The 22,501-nt window shown below is 52.6% G+C and overlaps 1 protein-coding gene across 1 annotated transcript in view; it reads left to right on the top strand.

Moving 5' to 3' along the window:
• The window catches only part of LOC119091636 (uncharacterized), a 27,930-nt gene extending 5,452 nt beyond the window's left edge, over positions 1-22,478 (top strand). Inside the window, exons 5-13 of the mRNA XM_037214443.1 lie at positions 8,442-8,452; positions 8,567-8,691; positions 12,567-12,649; positions 13,079-13,190; positions 15,594-15,671; positions 17,452-17,617; positions 19,419-19,522; positions 21,399-21,566; positions 22,295-22,478. Of these exons, the coding sequence (XP_037070338.1) occupies positions 8,442-8,452; positions 8,567-8,691; positions 12,567-12,649; positions 13,079-13,190; positions 15,594-15,671; positions 17,452-17,617; positions 19,419-19,522; positions 21,399-21,566; positions 22,295-22,425 (978 nt within the window). The 3' untranslated portion in view covers positions 22,426-22,478. The remainder of the gene's footprint in view (positions 1-8,441; positions 8,453-8,566; positions 8,692-12,566; positions 12,650-13,078; positions 13,191-15,593; positions 15,672-17,451; positions 17,618-19,418; positions 19,523-21,398; positions 21,567-22,294) is intronic.
• Positions 22,479-22,501: the final 23 nt, after the last annotated feature.

Below are 22,501 nucleotides of genomic sequence, written 5' to 3'. Positions count from 1 at the left end.
GGGAGAGAGAGGAGAGGAGGAGAGAGGAGAGAGAGAGAGAGAGAGAGAGAGAGAGGGCTAATCCGATCACCACTGAGGCTGAAACAAAGGTGTTGGCAAATAGGCGAATGCATCAGTTCAATGGAATCGTTAGGTCAGCTTCGAGTGGGAATGGCCGGTGCTGAGAACAGCATACACGCTAAACTTGCGGTGCCCCAGGCAATCTCCATTGAGCCTCGACTAATGAAGTCACGTCAGATTTAGCCTCTCTTGTCGAAGTTCCTGGACATTCTCGTCAGCGGCATTCTGACGAGAAGACACGGGTGGGACGCTGTTGAGAGTAAACGATAACCAATCATCGATCGTCGTTCGTCAAATTTTGCACGCACCATTGTCCTCCTTACAACGCGCTTATTGTGCTCTTCACACGAGTGACTGGTTCTGCTTAGGCGGGGAACGCCATATTCACTGTTTTCTCACAGCTCACACAAATGAGCAGGGCACGTCACACGCCACTGAATTTGCCGACACACTGCGGTCGGCCGGCCTGGACGGAACGGCCCCAGGTCCGCCTTACGTGGGGCTGGACGGAGCGGCCCTGACCCAGGCCCGCCCCACGTGGGGCTGGATGGAGCGGCCCTGATCCAGGTCCGCCCCACGTGGGGCTGGATAGAGGAACCCTGATTTGGATTCACCCAACGCGGGGCTGGGCGGAACGACTCTGACCCAAGTCCACCCCACGTTGAGGTCGGGCGACGACCGGGGGTGCACGAGTCGTTTCGCACCCATGCACGGTGCGTATCTCTTGACGCCCTGCAGCACTCGCAAGAGACGTTTTGGAATTTTGGTGGTACTATCAGATAAGGTTAGGACAGGACAGAGTTGGTACGCTAAAGGGTGTTGCTCGGAATGGTGTTGTTGGGTGCTAAGGGTGTTGGGTTTTGCTCATAAGGGGTGTCGCTCGAAAAAATGTGCACGCAGCACACCCGTGTGTTGCTCAAGTGCCTCCCGAGACATACCTCATGTACGGCGCTGTTAGGAGGCTTCATTTCTATGTTACAAGGTTAGATGTCGTTTTCCGGCAGGCTAGGTGTTGCATATTCGCAGAGTTATATCGCTAGTGAGCTATCGCGGTGAGTGGCGCAGAAGTAATCGTACCCACTCTTCTCTGTGCCGTCCAGCTTGACAATACCTTGAAAGCCGAGCAACATATTTGTCCGACGCCACTTGGAGTAATGCAGTATTTCTTTGGTACTTGAAGTATTGCAGGGAAGCACGACCTTCAGGTTTGATTTTAATCCCAACCCATGGGCACATTGGTCTCTAATTGAGTGTTTCGTTATCTCTGAGGCTCTGGAGGCCTAACAATCCTTTCTGCCTCCAGGGCCCTCGCATTCATTGGACCCCAGGACATTCGGTGTCCCCTACTGCCGAAGACCCTCCTCGGCGAAGATTGAGCATTTTTGACCCTCAAGGGCATATGTGCGCCGTTGTGATTGGATCTGTAAGCGGCGGGGGGGGAGGGGGTTGAGAATAGCCTATAGTGCTCCGCCCTCATTTGGATACGCCACTGCACATGCACAACGCTCAAGCATTTTCTTTGATCCTGCAAACTCCATTCTAACGCACAGAGAGGAGTTTGCTGCCGCTGACGCACATAACCACGAAAGCTAATTAATCAGAGTGGACGCGAAGTGCCTCGTCAAATGTGTTTCATTCACGACAGGTCCGATTCGTACCTGTTGTACCTAGAAGGACCTAATCCAGTCCTCACTTGGACATCTTAACTCACCCACTTGACCTCAAGCGATCTTGTTGACTCTGCTTTGTACCTATCCCAGGTGCACTCCGAGAACAAAACTGAGGGGATGACACAGCCTGGAGCGAAGGAATTTGTCCAGAAGCTGGGACTTAGAGGCACTTTGAGCCGTTTCTTTCCATGCAGTACCGTAAGCCAAGCGCTACATTTTTAATGTACTGGGGGCTCGAGGCCCCAACCCCCCCCCCTTAACATAATAGTTCCCGCGCCTTTGGATACAGCTTAAATATTAACATGATGTAATAATAAAGTGTATTATATACTGTATATATTCTATAACAATATGATAATTAATCCATCATAATATGGAGTACATTACACACTATATAGTATTAATATTGACCTAAAGTGACTCTATCCGGGTCATCGCATATGCCCGCAAACTTCCGCCGGCCGAACTCTGCCATCAGCGGGAGTGTGCACATCCGTGTGTCAGATGACCATATCCGACCTCCGCAAGGTGAACACGTGGCTCCATCCGGCCACCGCGTGGAGCATGCATGAACTCGGATGGTCGACTCAGAGCGGGCAAATGACACGAACCGGTGCTCGTAGTGAGGAGCTCCTGTCGCGAGCGATGCCGCCGCGGAGCCGGTATGGGGCCGCCAACCCCTGGTTAGTCTGAAATTTCAGGGAATTGCGCTTGCCCAGAAGTTGATGTAACTCCAATTTTGTCCAAAGGAGCAGACCATGCTGATTCAAGATGTGTTTTTCAACCCCAATGCATCCCGAACGCCTGGAATGTTGTCAATTGTCTGTGGACTATCGTCATGTCTATTGATACGTAGACGTTTTTTGGTAGTCTCAATCTTTTTGATATAACGCTCATGACGCGCATGGAAATAATGGACCTGCAGTTTGAGCAAATAATGGGCACCTGGAAATCATCATGCCCATCATCAGCTCCACCCAGTACCAGCTGCACACAGCACCAGCTCCACCAGCCGCCAGCTCCACTCAGCAACGGATTCATCCAACCTCAGGTTCGTTCAGCACCACTCCTCTCGGGACGAACTCCACGAAGTGCCAACCCCTTCCAGCACCTGCCGCTCATCTTGGCACCAAGCACGCCCAGAACCGGCCCCACCCAGCACCAGCTCGTCCATCGCCATCGCGGCTTCAGGGAGAGGGAGACCGTTATCGACATCCGCATGGATGGACCCCCATGGGAGGCCGCGGCCGGCCGCGGCGGCCCCTGCCGGCGAATTATGGGCCATTCTCCTGCTGATGGGGTCACGTCCCGCTGCGCCGGTGCCGCCGCCGGCTTCAGCCGCCGCCGGTCGGAGCCCGACGCGGGATTCACGAGGCGTGGGCTTAGCGGCCGGCGGGGGTGAGAGGCGCCGGCCTGCACCGGCCCAGTGTGGGCCGCTCAATGGCGCCGGAATGGAGCAGATTGGATTTGAGCTCAGTCCCTCTGCGTACGCCCAAATTACCCGCATTAAGGTGGGAACACCATGGATGGCGGTAGAGGGCTACTCGGGCTGGGTGAATCCATGGGTGCCGATATGGAAAGGGTAACAGCTTGGTTTGGGTACAGGTTTAAAGTGGCTAATTACAGCTGTCGGTACGGGTATGGATAAGACGTTTTCTTAATATTGAGAAAAATGTTCACGGAATGCAACACAATGCCGCTGCTTGTGCGTCTGTTAGCAATAATTAGCTTCATTACACACATTACCCTAGCAATTATCAGCGCAGAGAAATAGCAGAAGAGTAGGCGAGTAGACATGAGCACAGTCTCATTAGCAGCCAAGGTGATTTAAGTGAAAAGCTTAAGTTTTCATCGGATTTCAGCCATTTCATTTTCGCCTTTCAATTCAAGGATTCAATTTCATTTGCATATTTTGAATTTTGCGCCCTGCATATGTTCAATAGCAAGGTCGAGGAAAGGTTCGATTGTCCTCCAAACCTCTCGCCGGAAGTTTTGGAGATCCCAACCCCTTGCCCTTAGCGTGTCATCGGCGAACAGCGCTGCTGTGCCAGGAACCACACAAACATATGGAAAGTTCCATACGTGGCGGCAATGGTCATAGCGAGCCCGGCGGCCGGTGAAACGTAGACACCTGGGCACTTGTGACGGAAAAATTATGACCTAAGTTTTGAACAAAGATGGATCTATTGTGCCTGCGTCTCTCTCTCTCTCTCTCTCCTCTATCTCTCTTCTCTATCTCTCTCTCTCTCTCTCTCCTTCTCTCTCTTCTCTTCTCTATCTCTCTCTCTCTCTCTCTCTCCTCTCTCTCTCTCTCTCTCTTTCTCCCTCTCTTTCTCTCTCTCCCTCTCTCTCTCCTCTTCTCTCTCCCTTCCTCTCTCTGTCTCCTTCTCTCTCTCTCCCTCCTCTCCCTCTCTTTTTCCTTTTCCCTTTTTCTCCCTCTCTCTCTCCCTCCTTCTCTCTCTCTTCCCTTTCTCTCTCTCCGTCTCTCTCTCTCCTCTCTCTCTTTCCCTTTCTCTCTCTCTCCCACTCTCTCTCTCCCTCTCTCTCTCTCTCTCGCCCTGCTTGGGAGCGCTTTTTCCTCAAATGCTTTCCGCAACACTTCATGGTGGTGCTCATGCCACCGAAATAACTCGTTTTAAAGGGCTTTAAACAGCACAAGTTTTTGTTTCCTCGCAAAACAAACCAGCAACAGTATCATTGCAATTGCGATGCGTGCTGTTGCTGGAGAGAGGTAGCCATACTAATGAATGTGACGCACCCAACAACCCCACAGTAAAGCTTCTGTGCATAGAGGCTGTTGCTCTCCGGACAGTGGACATTAAGAGAGTACCTGTAAGCACTTGCGTGCGCCCAGAGTCGTTTAGTAGGTCCCTGAGCTGGGGCAGGCGGAGGATTTCGGTGGACTAGGCCACCCTCGTGTTCAGATATCCCCTCCCACGTAATTAAGGCTCTGTGATCATGACAGTGCTACCTGGTAAGTTCCTGGGCTCCGTAAGCAATTATCCGCCTCATTCCTTTTTCTCAGACAACTGCGCGTCAGTATCCCCCTGGACGCGTGTGGTATCTCACCAAGTGCTCGGAGACGCGGGACGGATCCGCCAGCTGGTGACGTCACCCCATTGACGGTGTGACGTCACAGCGGCGCGGCCGGTGAAGCTGGCGACCTATGGCGTCAATACGGGGCGGCAGACGGCGGCTGGCGGCAGCTTGTGTCACGCCGAGCGGGGGCAGTCGTCGCGCGGCACCGGCAGAGGTGGAGCCAGTCCCAGCCCGGTCGCGTCGGCGTGTCTCGAGCCAGTCGGCCGCGACAGACCACGGTCCTCCCGCAGTCAGGCAAGAGCGACGCCCGGCGGCGGGAAGTGAGACCCGCGCTTGTTAGAGCGTGTTGTTTTTTACGCGCTGTGTTTGTGCTGGGCCCACACTTTTGTCGTCCGGCTGTTGACGTTGGTGTTCGCTATCAGTTACGTCGTCGTAACTGCATTCGGAAACCTCAACGCAAGGAACGCGAGGTCTTTCGAATTTATGTAAAAATGAGTTGGTCTACTCCAATCGTACAGTTATAATGTTGTTATGTACCATTTTGACAACAGATGCCTCCGGATCAAGTTACGTTTGAACCCATATGGACGATGAGATAGATGCCTGCTTAAGTCTAATGAAGCAAATAAAGATGTGCTTTCTGCCAGTGGGAATGCTGGCCGAGTGGATCTTACTTGAACGGGGACAAACTTTATGCTGGGCCAACCAGGCCCAGCCGGCGCTGCGAGTGGAAAGTAAAAGCTTCGGAACCGCTGATCATCGTGCACTTTTCATAAACGTTTAGCACAACAGGCTAGACATTGTGCCGCATAAATTTCCAGACAATTGCTTACTAGCCGTTTCATGACGTGCGGCCTTCTGCGATTGCAGTGTTGACAAAATATATCCTCCCCTAATTAATTAACATGGGCGACATGAAATCTGCGGACTGCAAACAAAAACCAAACCTACGTGTATCGAAACCGGGCCGTAATACCGAAGACCCAGCGTCACATTAAAATGTAGCCTACACATTTTGACTTAGCGTAACGGAGAAGACTAACGGCAAAAGCGTGGATCGATACACGAGTAGCCAGTATGCAGCTAGTCACTCGCGCTCAAGCACGTTACGGGCATCTCGTTTTATGTCGTGTTAAAAAATCTGATGTCAAATATCGGCAACAAGAGCAGTTTAAGGCGTGAAACGAGCCGCTCAGTGTGGGTAACGCACCGTCGATTAGTTACTACCCCGATCCACAGAAACGCCAGACGTGTCCGAGAAGCGGCTAATGCCAGCTGTTTCGAAACCGACCGCGAATTCAATACCTGGTGGCTTAAACTCGAGAGAGATTGAGCCATACGCGCCACATGGGCTTGAAGTCAAGTACTTCATCAGTAAAAGCCGCCCAAAATATTGGCCTGTTTGCAATACTTGTATCGCTGTTATCAAAGCGTTTCTTATCGGAAATTCATCACGGCCCTCAACTAAACGCACGAGGTCTGGCTGACCTCAGGGTTTGTCAGTTTTCGTGCAGCAACCTGAGAGCCGCTGCGCAAAAGCTATACCAGTGAGCATCTGCGGGGTTCACGGTGACCATACCGCGGCAGGATTTGCACCACAATAGCAATATAGTGACGTAAAGCCCAAAAGACTCCTCTGCAATGTGATGCCTCTATGACGCCACCTATGGATTTCGGATACAACAGTTTGGGCATTCTTTCTGTTAACAGCTTGCCCTTGCTTTTTAAGCGTACGTCGCCTTATGATAACAGTTAGGGTGGCCTTGAAGAAACCATTGCCTGCTAAACCCATATGAATGGCGGACATTCCAATGCAATGACCGGACTAATGTGTGCGAATATCCCAGTGTGTCAGTCTCCCAGTGTGTCAGTTTCCCGATTTGTGAGCTTTCTAGTGTGTCAGTCTCTCAGTATGTCAGTCTTCCAGTGTGGCAGTACCCCAGTGTGCCAGTCCTCCAGTGTGTCAGTCTCCCAGTGTGTCAGCCACCTAGTGTGGCAATCTCCCAGTGTGTCAGCCTCCCAGCGAACCAGTCTCCCAGTGTGACAGTCTCCCATTGTGCCAGTTTCCCAGTGCATCAGTCTCCCAGTGTGACAGTCTCCCATTGTGCCAGACTCCCAGTGTGTCAGCCTCCTAATGTGGCAATCTTCCAGTGTGTCAACCTCCCAGCGAACCAGTCTCCCAGTGTATCATACTCCCAGTGCGTCAATCCCCCAATATGTCAGTCTCCCACCGTGTCAACCTCCCAGTATGTCCGCCTCCCAGTGTGACAGTCTCCCAGTGCGTCAAATTCCGACTGTGTGCCGATTTTGTTCAGGTGCTCAACAACTGCACTGCACTATAAAATTTGTTGTGTGGCGCACCTTCGTGTCGTGCCTGGCCACGTATAAGTTGGCAGTTATCTCCGGCATTTACCGTTTGCCTTCAGCATGCTTTATCGAGTTCGTGTGCATCATGACAAGTTTCAATAAGCCTTTTGGTATAGCGAATAGCATTTTCAAACACAACCTGGTGATGGCGACTACTTGTTCATGCACAGCTTTGTGTCACTGGCTAGGTGATTAAATAGTTTATCATTTATAACATAGATAACGTTTTCATACGCAGATAACCATGAAACAGAACACTTTTTAGTCCGTTGTTTCACACAAAATGAAAACTTAATTCGATTCCAAGCCGTTCTTAGCATATCTTTTACAACGCATTTTGGTTCCGTGTCAATGCCTACTGATATTATATACATATATATATATATATATATATATATATATATATATATGTGCATAGCTTATGAATGTAATGTTGTGCACGCCGTGTATTGGCGCATATTCGCCATATTCCTAGCTATTCATTGAACTTTGCGATCCAAAAATATTTTGAGGCGGCTGACATAGATCATCAGCTCACGCCGCCTTTCCAACAGCACCGTTTCTCACATTAACATTAAAAGGACCAGATTCTTCACACCGTTCCTATGAATACCAGATTATTCAATGCTTTCTCCAGGCAACATTTCGGACAATCTACTGTTCCTACACGTTTTCGTTTCTTAAACTACCCCGTCATAGCATTGTTCTTCAGAAGGGATGGGCCATGTTCTCATGTGACTTCATGGACACATGGGGGGATTCCGTCTCGAACGCTCGCATGCGCTCTAATGTGCTCCTCTTCAGCGCGTAAACCGTGAAGACTTCTCCAATCCTCGCCACCCGAAACGCAGCATCTCGCTGGCGCTGCATTAGCGTCGGCGTCACACGAGTTCACTGAAGCGGCCGGCGCTTTTGAAGACAGCCGGGTGTCATGCTGCGCCGCACGGCGGCGTGTCAGGCGGTGCAGCATCTTGGCCCGTGCCGGCCGGTTCTGCGTGCCTGAGCTGGTACCGCGGCGGTGCTGCGGTGGCAGCGCGACAGGGGGAGATGTGTGCACTTCGGCGTACTCAGCATCGCGCGTGGGCCGGCTTCACATTGCGATGTTTAACTTAAGGTTGCTGACAACTTGTATGCGCAGTCTGCAGGCGTGATATCAAAAGCGCAAGAGTCATAGCTGAATCAAATCCAAATGTTGGAGGCATCAGAGCTCTAAAACATACCACGTGCCCCACGCTTCACTCCCGCTTCCTTCGACATGTACAAAGCCGTGCCGCGTCTGCCACTGTCCTGACCTGTGCCCGGCAGGTCCAGGAAATGTTGGAGGCATCAGAGCTCTAAAACATACCACGTGCCCCACGCTTCACTCCCGCTTCCTTCGACATGTACAAAGCCGTGCCGCGTCTGCCACTGTCCTGACCTGTGCCCGGCAGGTCCAGGAAAGCAGCCATGCTTCGCACTCTGCTCGCCTTCAGCCTCGGCTGCGCCCTGAGCTCCCTCGCCAGCTCGGCCGAAATCGACCTCGACCAGTTGCTGGCCGACATCCAGCGAGAGCGAGGCGAGCGCTGAGCCTGGCCGGATTACCGCGCTCCCTCGCTTCCCACGCCCCGCGACCGACCTTCCAGATGCCGTGTCGGAAAGTGGATGGGCCTTCTGTCTCGGGGGACCTGCTGGTGAAGGGAGCTGGGCCAAAATGATGGATGCATGATGCATGACGGTCTGTCTTCACTCTGTCTGTCCGGAGCTATGTTGAGCGGGGTGACCCACCTTTGGGGCACATTTTAAAAGCATACTTTAGTAAAACCTTAGGACTAATTACGTCTAACAATAGTTCTGAGAAGAGCCGTTACAGCGCCGTCAAGATATGATAAGGATATCAGTTTTACTTAGTTTCAAGTCCAAAGTACGCTGTCAATGCTTTGTAGCAACACTACGCTTCTTCCCTGCAGTCGCGACTACCGTCGTCATGACAACTAACGTGGGCACATCTACTGGTGCAAATCAAAGAACGGTTGTGATTGGCCCATTGAACAAGTGCCTGTTACTGAAACGCTATTTGGTTGAAATTGGAACCAGTGCATTACATTAATCATGTGATACTTGCATTCCCAAAGCCAAAGTGCGCCTGGAAAAGTCACTGTGGTAAACTCCAAATTGGCGGATAATAGCTCCATGTTTGCGTCCCTTTTTGTTTAAACAGAATGTTTCAAGCTTTCGTACCATTTATTACACAAACATTTTGACCCCCATATGTTACAAACATTACATAACATGGGGTTTTAAAAAGCAAGCCGAATTAAACGTATTGCTTTCTAGTGGTGAGCAGGGAGTCCGATGAGATTGCTCATGCAGGTCGGCCGCTTCTTTTGAGAAAACTGGTATCACTGATCAAATCGTACGCAGCTGATGTAACAGTAAGTGAAAAGGACATAAAAGTTGGGATACTCCATCAAAACGGAGTGGTTCACATTTGTAAAGGTTTTTAAGTATACTGGCTACCTTGAACGTTATTCGGTGCTGTTCACAACCTCTCTGTTTTTAAGGCCTATTCAAAGTCACACAGGCATCCATGTTGTCATAATAACGTCATTCAAGTTCTGCTATTCCGTTTGCCATGTGGCGACCGAGGCCGAGTCAACTACAATTTCGAGTCGTTCACATCTGACGTTCGTGAACACGATTTCCAGACAAAACGGCCATCAAGTAGCTTGCAATCAATGTTGTGTAAGGTACGATGACATAGTCAAACAATGACGTATTGAGGAAGGAGCATGTTTACCGAACAGGGAACTTACGTTGTGAATATTCCCTTTAAGAATGTGGGGGCAAACCCACCATTCGCCATAAGTGACACTAGTGTTGGTGACTGGTTTCCGCGGAATATTTGTGCAGTTCATCTAGGACTCACGATATTTGTGAACTTGTCGATCTCTCGCATCGCCTCTATTTGTCGCATGCCTTAAAATTAACGACTGATCTGAAAACACTGTTGAATTGATGCATTGAGTCTTCCCGAACATTCTCAATGGTTTATACATGATTTCTTACATGTACAGATATCATTTGTTTAAACCGTAGAGTAGCTTTTTGGAGAATGACGTAATAAGCTGATCTCACACTCAGCACTTGCATATTGTCTATCACGAAAGTGCTGAGCCCCTCAACCCGGTAAGAAAGGCGTGTCTGGTGTGTCAGCACTGACACACCAGACTAAGACGATATCCGGACTGTTATGCCAGCCGTGATACTAAGGCCTCGTCCAAATCCTTCCATGAAGCTATGCCGTTCATGAGTCCGTTTAGCTGCTAACGAGTGCCGGTGCTGTAAGTCAGTCACGTTAGGCTGGAAACCCGGCGGCTGGGCGCTATTAATCACGTGCGAACGGTGTCCCCGGGCGACGACGGTCAACTCGTTACGCCTAACGAGCCGGTTTATGGGCGTTCCCCTGTGTAAGTAATCGCAAACGTCAACAAAGCGACCATTCTTGAGCCGGGTCAAAAGTAGCTTTGTTGACCAGGTATCGTTTCACGGACGCGGCAGTGGCTCGGTCAGCGAGCGGTTCAGCGAATTCTACAGCGGGACAAGGCTATTTAGCTAAACAATCACGTCGTGAAAAGACTCGCGATGAACTGTAGCCGGACGGTGAGTTCCCGCCCACCACCGTCCGTGAGATTGCGACCAGCTGGGCTGTTCTGGTCTGTTTGGGCTGTTGCGCTGTTAGCTTTGAGTTTTTACGTGTTAGCTGTCAGCTTGGCGGTCGTTAATGGGGCGAAATAAAGTGTTGGATACGTTATCCGAGTATAGTGCTGCCTTTTCTGCAGACGAAACACACTGACTGCATGCGATAAAACAAAAACATGTCCTAATAAATTCTAAGATACTTATAATACCTAATCATGACAATCGCAAGGTATGTATACATGTATATGCATGAACATATATGTATATATATATATATATATATATATATATATATATATATATATTGCGCTACCATGTGTGCCATGCCGTGCCTTATTCATTTCGTAGTGCCGTCGCTCATGTGCTAAATAAACTAAATGTCTTGCTCTGCGACTCGATGCCTATAGGCCAATAAACGAATAAACGTGAATGTTAAAACATTGCTGGAAAACCAAAGTGGCATGTGTTGCTGTCGTATCAAAAGTTGGGTGAAACCAGGGGCGTAGTTTCCTATTCAGTTTAGTGCTTCAGCCCTGCCAGCTTTGACAACAAAGTGGAACAGATGCGACAGGAATCCCTTGGGTGGTGTTTTGGAATAAGTTTGGCAATGTTTTCCTGCTTAGCCCTCCCTTAACTTTTTTGCGAAACTATACCGCTGGAGTAAAATGTTGCTCTTGATTGCAATATCCGCCACAATCGCGGCCCTTAATTCCGATGGAGTCGATTTGGGTGTGGGGACGGCGTCACCAGCTTTTTGAATGGACAAGCAGACCTAGGGGTTCCAAAACACATCTAGGGGCCCTCTGTCCCATTCTCCATGAAGAAATATTCGAATTCTCCCACTGTTCAAGAGGACTTCACTGGGGAGTTCGCATGAAAGTTAACCCACATTGTGGTCACCCAGCCAATAATATGGTGGCATTTAAATGCCAGTTAAATTAGAAATCACGTTTAAAAATAATGTTAGCCTTTGGTCATCTCACATCCGTCAAATCGTAACGCTGTGAGGGATGCTTCTTTAAATGAGAACAAAAGTCGTGTCAACATATATCGCAACGACAAAGCCACCACTCTGGTACCCTTTTGGGTCGCTCTGAGCCGACTTGGGTCAACTTATATCTAGGCCACCCGTATGTACTTGAATAAAGCCTGCTGATTAGGCGGGCCTATGGTCTTTCTGATCGGGACGTTTTGATTGGCGGGATTTCCATTTTTGCAGTGAGGCCTCCCTTGAATCTGACGGGGCATCCTTTGGATCACATGGGGCATGGAATGGGTATGGGCATCCTTTGGATCATACGTCAATCAGCACGGCCTGATGTTTGACCATGTAGGGCCTGCTGCGGGGCGGATGATACCCCGAGCGTCTTTCGGGCCTTCTTTTCATTTCATGGAATGCTCTGTCTCGGTCCTCTGGGATCTCTTGTCGGCATCAAAGGGCCTAATAAAATATGAATTTGACTGTTTGACCCCGCTGGAAAATGGAGAGGGCACCTTCGCCCTCCTTTTTTGGCTGCATTCCGGTTGGAGCCAGTTCATCCTTGGCTTGGACCCAGCTTTGCCTCAGTCACACGAAGGAATCGATTTTTTTCTGGCTCAACGAAGGCATTGTTTCTTTTTTAGTAGATTTCGCCTCCAACCGGAGTCCGGCACAAGTCTGGCGTACAGCGCTTCTCGCCATCTGATGAGATGGGATAGCTCGTAATTCTTGTGGGAATTACAAGGTAACAGTTATGACCCCATCCGTTTCAGACGTGCAGCCATATGTTCCGAACGAGTACCCCGACGACTACTACAACGGCGCCGGCGACCCAGCCCAAACCATCATGGCTCGGGCAAGTGCCGCCACCGGCTGCACCAAGTAGATTTGGTTCATGACCATGGCCACACTACTGCATGATGATAATATTTACAAAGATGCGAGACGTTCCCAGGAGTTGCATTAAGCTGCTAAACTAAAAAAGTTACATAGCCTTGCTAATACAATCACGCAAACTAGACAAGTCTAACTGCAAATAGTGTCGCCGCGTGCCATGCAATCTGTCGTGACACCGAGCCGAGTTTCAGACCTGCAGCGAACATTTCTGGCTTTGGGATTTGATGAAGTACCATGTTTCAGGCCAATGCTAGTCAGGCTAGCATAAAGCGTTTCATCCGTGCGCATTTTAGCCACATCCGCTGGTTTTAGTCAAGGATGTAGAGCACCAATAATGCCACAAGCTTGTGCAGTCAGTTAGAAGCTCATGCGTCATGGCCTTGTGTAGGTTCGAAAGGGCGCTGGTAACTGCTACGCCCAGGGCAAGTGTCTTTACTACAGCAAGCGCATGAAAGGGGAGTTCTGCGGAGACTGCGGCAAACGCCCTGGATGCTTCCCAGGTAAGGCGCCGAAACGCACCGCACAGGCTCCAGGTCAACAGCCAGCCACAACGCTGTCGACATTGACCGTTTCAGAAGCGACGCGACGCTTTTAAACTCTGAAATTGCATGATGTCTGAACGCTTAGGGTGTGCTATTTCACGTGCATTTCAGGTAGACCTGTTTACGCATCGCACACCCGTGCCCAGTTACCCAAAGTTTAATCCACGCCCAGACCGGCCCTCAGCCCCACCGATTTCCCAATGGACCTGCCTGTGCGCGTATGCCCGGACCACGTCAGGGTATCCTCCGCCCGCGCCCGTGTTGCGCCTGACCTGCCGTGACCGCGCCTCGTCCACGGCGGACGCAGGGCGTTGCCCCGCCCCGTCCGCCGGCTCGGGGCGGCGCGGGCGGCTCGTTGTCGCCGCTCGCCGCCGCTCTATTTACATCCGGCTGGGATCGGGGCTCTAGCGCGCGGCCGCCGGTCGACACCGCCTCGTGATCAATACCTGCAAAACGGGCCGGTCCGCCTCACGCCGAGCGCCGGCCGCGAGCTGTCCTGGCCGGTGGCAGGCACCACCGTCTGCGGGAGACCAGAGCGCGCCGAGGGGTTCTGCCGCTGCACTGGGCAACACCGCGGGGCTGGACCCTCGCTTCGTCTCGAAGTTCGGTTTTCCTGTGAGGAGTTTAGAGAAACGGGATGATTGCAGCCAATGCTAAGTCTCGCTAAGCTTTGAGTAACGAATTATCCCTTCTTGGAATATCTCTTGACTTGCTTCGGAGTTTCAGGTACGGTCCACAGTTAATTCATGAGGTTTAAGTGCACGATCATCGGCATCTCTCTCCTCAATAATCGGCTTATATCAAATATTCGCGACACCATGCCTCTCCGGAGCGACCTGCCGCCGTCAGCCTTGAAGTGGCTGGAGTGCTCTCCCCCTGGCAAGGCACGATCCGGGCGCATGCATATAATCCAAAGAGAGGTACCCGTGCGTCATCAGATGGCCCTGAAATGGCCGAGGCCAACCAGAAGGGCTTTGATCTCAACCAAAGCAAAAGCGCGGCGTCTACTCACAGAATCAACAGCGCACAGAAAGTCGATCGTTCAAACCTCGCGCGTGACAATCCGCTGTGGTGCTGCGCGCCCATGATCGATTCAGATAATTGAATCATATTTTTCGTAACGTTGCAGCGGCCCACCGGTAAAGCTACATCAAGTTATACAGTGCATGAAATCCGTGCCCAATTTGAAAAAAGGATTGCGAGTTATCAGTTAGGGGCTGCTATAATTAAGTGGGAACACCATCAGCTGCTCTTGCGGTGGTGGTGCAGCGTCTAGGACGCCCGGCTGTGGACTTGCCGGTCTTGGTTTAGGACGCTCGGCTCTGGACCTGCCGGTCTTGGCTTAGGACGCTTGGCTCTGGACCTGCCGGTCTAGGTTTAGGACGCCCGGCTCTGGACCTGCCGGTCTGGGTTTAGGACGCCCGGCTCTGGACCTGCCGTACTGGGTTTAGGACGCTCGGCTCTGGACCTGCCGGTCTGGGTTTCAAGTGACGCCACCACCGCATTCCATATGGTCCCCAACGAAGGCATCCTGTCTCAAAATGGCGCTGGCAGTCGGTGAGACATAGAGCCCACTCATCACTATTATTCAGTTGTTTTTTTACGAACAGTGATCAGGGTTGGTTTTCTGACGGCTGACACGGGCTCTCTCCCCAGATCGCTTTCATTACTTTCTGTGATACAGCTCCTTGCGTAGGCTGTAGGCCGTTTGCCAATATGGTCTTGTTAGGCACAAGGTGGATCTAGCAACAATCGCGGGAGACGGGATCGTCAGAGAGAGGGATATACAGACGAAGCACCGAACCACGGCAATGCTACGATAGCAACATCTCGGAATTATAACAGTATACATTAAAGGTCAGGAGGACCATGGGTGCAAGCATCGTTTTCACCGAACATCTTCTTCAGGACAAAAAAAACCCTGAAGATGCGATGTTGCATGTCAAGACAGACTTCGCAGCCATATTTCCCTCTGGGCTCAGTGAGATTTTCCTCGTGCATGACACCTGCCGCGGTAACGCTCACATATTTATAAAACATTCCGAACCTCTTCCTAGCTCCTGCTCTGTAATTGTATCTAGAATACTCTCACGTCAACGCTACCAGTGACAGTTTGACCATTATCAATGCCAGAACGACTGGAAATAAAGCCATCGTCCGGCATCAAAGCCTAAATGATGTATAGGGTACCTTGTTAGTGTTATCACAATTTGTTGCGGAGCCTGTGCCCGTGGCATTGGGCATGCATAGTCGCCAACGAATCCTTGGTGCCGACCATGTCCACAAAACCATCCATATCAAAAATTAGCGTAGCGCTCTGTGTAGCACCAGGCCATCTTACCAACTCGCCACACTTTGCAGGCGATGCTAGCGTGCTGAAGAAGTCAGGACAGACAGTCAGCATGGCGGAATTGAAAGTGAATGACGAAGTCCTGGCAGGTAAGAACAAACTCATTTTGGTAGAAGTGCAACGAACAGTGCTGAAAAGGGTTTGTGGGCCAATGCTCAGCCTGCAAATGATTGTCTGTTCGCTTCTTGTCCCGGGCTGATGGACCTAGCTCCAATTCTCATAAATCTATTGTTGGACCATAGATCTTCCGTTGGAATAATGCGGTATACAGGTGGCTTCCGGGCAGTTTGTATTACCTTACTTAACTGAGCTGAAATGGTGTTCTCCATGTTCATCTGTGGCGAGCAATGCTCACCGTCCGCCGGCCGGTGTCGTTCGGTCTAGACAGAGGTCACCGCTCCTGGCCGGCGGGCATCCTGTGACCTGTGCCGGGGCAGGCCCTGTGTCCTGTCGCCTCTGCCGGGGCAAGCCCTGCGTCCCGTGACCTGTGCCGGGGCGGACCCTGCGTCCTGTGACCTGTGCCGGGGCAGGCCATGCGTCCTGTTACCTGTGCCGGGGCAGGCCATGCGTCCTGTTACCTGTGCCGGGGCAGCCCCTGCGTCCTGTGACCTGTTCTGGGCAGGCACTGTGTCCTATGACCTGTTCCAGGGCAGCCCCTGCGTCCTGTGACCTGTGCCGGGGCAGGCCCTGTGTCCTGTGACTCGTGCGGGGCAGGCCTTGCGTCCTGTGACTTGTCCGGGGCAGGCCCTGCGTCCTGTGACCTGTGCCGGGGCAGGCCATGCGTCTTGTTATCTGTGCCGGGGCAGGCCCCGTGTCCTGTGACCTGTGCTGGGGCAGGCCCTGTGTCCTATGGCCTGTTCCAGGGCAGCTCCTGCGTCCTGTGACCTGTACCGGGGCAGACCCTGCGTCCTGTGACCTGTGCCGGGCAGGCCCTGCGTCCTGTGACTTGTGCTGGGGCAGGCCCTGTGTCCTGTGACCTGTGCCGGGGCAGGCCCCGCGTCCGGTTGGTCCGCTCGGCGGGTGCATGGCATGGAAACGGAGGATTATTGTTAATGCGCCGACGTGACTGAAATCCCGCGGTAAATCCCGGGTTAACCTTCGACCGTCTGGGATGTTAAAGGAAATCCCCGCCAAGTCTCCAGAATAACTTTCGAGCCGCGCGAGATCGATTCAGCAACTTTCATCATCTGAACTGGGGCCAGCTGAACGTGTCGTCTAATTTTACAGCGAAACTATGCTTATTCGTACCACTGAGTTATGAGAGCGTCAGCGAAGTCTTGCACGTCAATGTTTGCTTCTATATGCGGTGATTCGCAGTTTCCTTTATTGTTATGGATTGCGTTAATGTAAAATGCTGATTTGCTTGGCGTTCCGTCAGCCAATGGCATTTACACCATGTAAGGTCACCATCAGTCACCATCAGAGGCCATGAGCCGTCAAGTCAAGGTTTTGAACCAGTTAGCTGATATGTCCATTGATAAAATACAACCTGGTATCATTTATCTACTCAAGAAACAAAAAATAAAGAATACGGATAAAATAATTAAGATTATAAATAGAAAACTCCTGTAACAGATATTCACTGAATTATTCCTGGCTGAGGCTGACCGGAACGATCGATTTCCGTGGATTTTTTTCCTGAACGATTAGTTTCTATGATACTAGAAAGGCAGTAGCCCCCCCCCCCCCCCCCAAGGGCCGCAGACAATGATTTCCTCGGATGTTGCTGAGTTTAGAAACACTAGTTCTCACTGAAGGGGTGATTATCTTATGAATACATTGCAGAAGACGCCAGCCACCATGGGGGGACATTCCCTCACCTCCGTTGATGCGTGCGAGGTGACGGGGACGGCCGCGGTCTTATTTCAGCCACCCGAGACGGCGAGCTGACCTTTAGCCCCGTGGTGACCTGGCTGGACAAGAGGTCCAACGACACGACACCCTACCTGGAGATTCAGGTTCAGCTGGGCCACCGTATCGTGCTCACCTCCAACCACGTGCTGCTCGTCAGGCAACAGGAGGACCTTGTCTCCAGGTCAGCTGCTGAATGCGTAGCTCATTGGACGGTGACAGTCATGACAACCAGACATGCATCTGGGTTTGTTGTGCATCGCAGGGAAAATCACGAAAATAAGCCGACTTCGCCTGATTACGTGTCGCTGGGGCCAGATCCTGTTAACTTATGTACGTACGCATGCATATTTGACAGTGTCACCAATGCGAGTACAGCTTTTCGGACACACAGGTCAATGCAAGGTACAGATACGAAAAAAGTGTCATGCATTGTTGGATGCGTACGAAACGCACGCATGAATTGTAAGACACATACCCTGCAGCAGCAGTCGATCGAGTCCATGCCAAATGGTGCTCCTCCCATAACTTCGTCCTAATGAAGTAAAAAGTTATGCACGCTAACAGGCCCTGCTGACACTTGTCAGGGCAGCGCCGATTGCGTGCACCTTCGCCGGGATAAGCTGTACAAATGTGTTGTCAGCAGATGGAGTAACGGGTCGACCGACTGCGACAACGCCGTGGGACTGTCGCACTTTCAAAGACCATTAGGGCTAGCAAACCACGGGCGTTGCCGGGAGGGCCGAGCAGGTGAAGCCTTCAGGGTCGCGAAAAACATCCAGATTTGCACCATTGCTGCCTGATTTTGGTACAACTAGTAGCAAAATTGGACTTTGCGCCGCCCGCCCTCCCGAATGGACTTCGACCTCTCCCAAGACTGATGCTGGAGCCGGCTCTGTGACAATGAACGATCGTCATGGTGCATGCCCCAGCACGGAAGCCAACAACTCTGAGCCGCTGCAGGAGTGCACGGCATCCGACCAGCCGGGATCGTCGGAACAGTCGGATGGGGCACCAGGAAGCGCTCTATGGGCCCGGCTCAGCAGGAGTGCACGCCATCCGACCAGCCGGGGTCGTCGGAACAGTCGAATGGGGCACCAGGACGCGCTCCATGGGCCCGGCTCTAATCACGAGATAGGAGCCAATGATTCCCCGGCGGCCATAACGCACCGCTGCGGCGCTGAACGGGCCTCTCATGGACGCCTGGCGCTGCCACTGCACCAGGGGCACGGTTGTATTCGCTGGCCGGTTCACACCTGAACCCAGTGGCGTGTCTGGTGTTTCGCTCAAGGCGGATCACCCTTAAGGGTCATTTGCACCCTTAGCAGCGGAAAAGTACTTGGTGATAGGACGGCCGTTTGAGCGGGTTCATACATAATCTCTCGAAGTCTTACGGCAAAGTTGAAACATTATAGTACCGATCGCGGCTCAATTCATGGTGAGCTGAGTTTCATTCAAGAGCTCCATGCATGTTACATATCATAATCGTTGGCGTCGACGTAACAGATCCCGAGACAAAGTCGCTCAAAGCCAAGCCCTCCTGAGTCACCCCCATGCAAAATAAAGAGCTTTCCCAAAATGTCACGTGTAACCGAATACAAGCTGAACCAGCCGGAGCACTTGACAGCTGTTCAACGTTGCCATTTTGCCGCTTGAATGATATGCTACAGCTTATATACGCGAGTGCCATCTTGACAGCCAAATGTGTCTGAAAGCCGTGCGTGCGCTGAGTCTGCCAGACTCAGTACAGAGGTTTGTGGATGGGCCTGTCAGGCTGCACACAGTGGCGGGTGAAACAGAGACCCTGCAGTGCAGTCCGGCTGGGATGCGTCAAAACTCAACAGGCTCTGGCTTCAGGCGCCTTATCCAGGAATGGAACTGCTCCAGCTGGCTGCCCATCCGTTCCCGCTGTCTGGCCGAGCTCTCCCGCCGGCTGGCCGGCTGTTTCTGCCGTCTCATGCATCATGGTGAGGTCGTGTCCCCAGATTCGCCGGTGACGTGCGCGTCGGTGACATGCTGAAGGTGGCGGACAGCGCCGAGGCCGGACGCTGGTCTCCGGTCGTCTCCAGCCGACCCCTCCTCGCCACAGGTCAGCACAGGTCACCACCGATCTGTTGAGAGCACCGCCGGCTATCAATGCAGACAACAGTAGTCCACTCTCTCAGGTCACCGGCAGTTAAAAGTACCTGCTTGATCAGGATAACTCTTCTTATTATCCTCCAATCTTCCCATCTCCTGCTCGCTGCCGTCCTCACTGTCCGCTTTACTAACCTTTTGAAGCATTCCATGTCCTCGTTCTTTGTAGCTGCTTTCCCTCGGCCGCCTTCGTTACCGCGGCCTCTAATTCCCGCCTGTGCGGGCTCATGGTGCCGCATGGTCGGCGGTCCTCCTCTCTGCGTCTTGTAGCGTCTTCTGCCGCTGTACCCCGGCCACCTTCGTTACCGCGGTCTCTAATTCCCGGCTGTGCGGTCCTCGTGGTGCCGTGTAGTCGGCGATCCTCCTTTCTGCGCGCTCAGATCTGTGTGAAGTGCGGTTCACTGGCGCCGGCCGGTCGAGGCCGATCCCACACCGACATTCGTTCCAGGCTCGGTATGGTTGGGGCGGCTCCGGGCGTGGCCAAACGGCCATCGGTGTATTGGGAACCGGGGTGTTGACAGCAGAGATATGGGAGCCGGGTATTGAGAGCCCGAACAGTGAGACCCGGTGTTTTGGGCGCCGGTGTTTTAGGAGCCGGGATATTTTTGCTGCCGGGACATTGGCAGACCGGCTTTGGAAAGGCGCGATGAAGATGAGCCAGACATGACAGCGAAGCTGGAAGGCTGTGTGAAGGGTGGTGAGCTCGATTGTCGCCCATGGCAACCAGCTACGGCATTCATCACTGTACCCAGAGATGCATATCTGAGGCTTTCGCGAGAGTGAGCCTGAATGAGAAGCGAGCTTTGCTGCGGCGCCGCTCGCTCCCACACTCTCGCCGACTGAAACGGTCCGCCGAGCCTGGCGGCGCTCTATGAATAGGCCCCATCTTCGAGCCTCCGTATTCGCTAATCATGAGGACGTGAACCAGACGGGATGGGCGGGGAGGGGGGGGAGGGAGGGGAGGTCTGCAGCAAATGCCTCTGGTGTTGTCTGTAAATATCCGACGGCTTGCCGTCAAACTCCAGCAGCCCTCCCAGCTGGCGAGCAATGTAGCTAAATTGTGCATGCTCGGATGTCATCAGGCAGATGTTGGCCCGTTCGCTGTCTGACATTTCTGTGGCGGGTGACTTGGAGGTGTAATTCCTGTTGCATTTCAACAATGGCCTGAGGCACGCTTTGCTTAGGCACGAAGCTGAAGACGTTTTGGAGTGAACAAAAGAAAAGCTGAACTTTTGTCGCCAACGTTCAACAAAGCATCCGTAAATAATCGCCTGATAAATCATATGGCCCTGGCTCATGAGGGCCAAGCGTCTGCACTCATTAAAAATGTCAGAGCCAAAAGAATAACACAGCTGGCGCAATTAAACGTATACACACACACACACACACACACACACACACACACACACACACACACACACACACACACACACACACACACACACACACACACACACACACACACACACACACACACACACACACACACACACACACACACACACACACACACACACACACACACACACACACACACACACACACACACACACACACACACACACACACACACACACACACACACACACACACACACACACACACACACACACACACACACAGATATATATATATATATATATATATATATATATATATATATATATATATCATACACACGCTTTAAAAACACTAAGCAGACAGCGATAATAAACATCGGCCAACTTTATGCATCCCGTTAATCGGTACATGGTATCGCATACACCCTGTGAGCTTTGACGCAGTCCACTTTACATTATGTGACCTCGCATGACACCGCGCGTCGACAGGAGCGTACGTGCCGCTGACTGCCGAGGGAACGATCGTGGTGGATGGTGTGCTGGCCTCCTGCTACGCCTCGTTCGATCACGACTGGGCCCACGCGCTGACCACGCCCATTCGCTGGCTGCCTGCGCTGTTCGACGGGCCCGGCGACCGAGACGCGGACGGACCCAGAGGTGAGGACCGAGACGCGAACGGACCTAGAGGTGAGAACCGAGACGCGGACGGGCCCAGAGGTGAAAACCGAGACGCGGACGGGCCCAGAGGTGAGAACCGAGACGGGGACGGGCCCAGAGGTGAGGACCGAGACGCGAATGGGCCCAGAGGTAAGGACTGAGACGCGGACGGGCCCAGAGGTGAGGACCGAGACGCGAACGGACCTAGAGGTGAGAACCGAGACGCGGACGGGCCCAGAGGTGAAAACCGAGACGCGGACGGGCCCAGAGGTGAGAACCGAGACGCGGACGGACCCAGAGGTAAGGGCCGAGACGCGGACGGGCCCGGAGGTGAGGCTCGAGACTGTACGGCAGCCTACTTACGTCACTACGCTGATGTGGCTCCTCGCAGAGCCATGCTGCGGGAGCGGAGCTCGACATTTCCTTCGTACAAATCGCATTGATCTTCGTGGTCATTCATGAAGACTAGACACTGACCCCGACACGGTGATGATTAAAAACTGATGCGGTGTCCAGCAGGGGGGCCTCTGACAGTTACCTTAGGTGCACACCTGAGTCCCACCCTCGGCCGCCAGCAACGCCGACAGTCTGAGTCAGCGCCGTACCGCCGTCAGTCTGTGTCAGCGCCGTACCGCCGTCAGTCTGTGTCAGCGCCGTACCGCCGTCAGTCTGTGTCAGCGCCGTACCGCCGTCAGTCTGTGTCAGCGCCGTACCACCCGTCATTTCAGCCGCCGTCGAGCTGCTGAAGAGCTTCGGACGCTGGCTGTTCCCCGAGCCGGGCTCCAAGAACCGCGCCGCCGACGACCACTCGGTGGTGAAGCTGCCGCTGATGGCGCCGCTGCAGGCCAGCTCTCAGTAGGCGGCGTCAGGACCGCGCCCCGAGCCGGGCCGGCGCGCGCTCTCCCCAACTGCGGCAGCCGCCCGGCACCCTTCGT

The sequence above is a fragment of the Pollicipes pollicipes genome, unplaced genomic scaffold, assembly GCF_011947565.3.
Source record: "Pollicipes pollicipes isolate AB1234 unplaced genomic scaffold, Ppol_2.1 Scaffold_3447;HRSCAF=4054_pilon_pilon_pilon, whole genome shotgun sequence".
In the NCBI taxonomy this organism is placed as follows: domain Eukaryota; kingdom Metazoa; phylum Arthropoda; class Thecostraca; order Pollicipedomorpha; family Pollicipedidae; genus Pollicipes; species Pollicipes pollicipes.
Note: the sequence above shows the minus strand (reverse complement) of the source record. Positions and strands in the feature narration are given on the sequence as shown.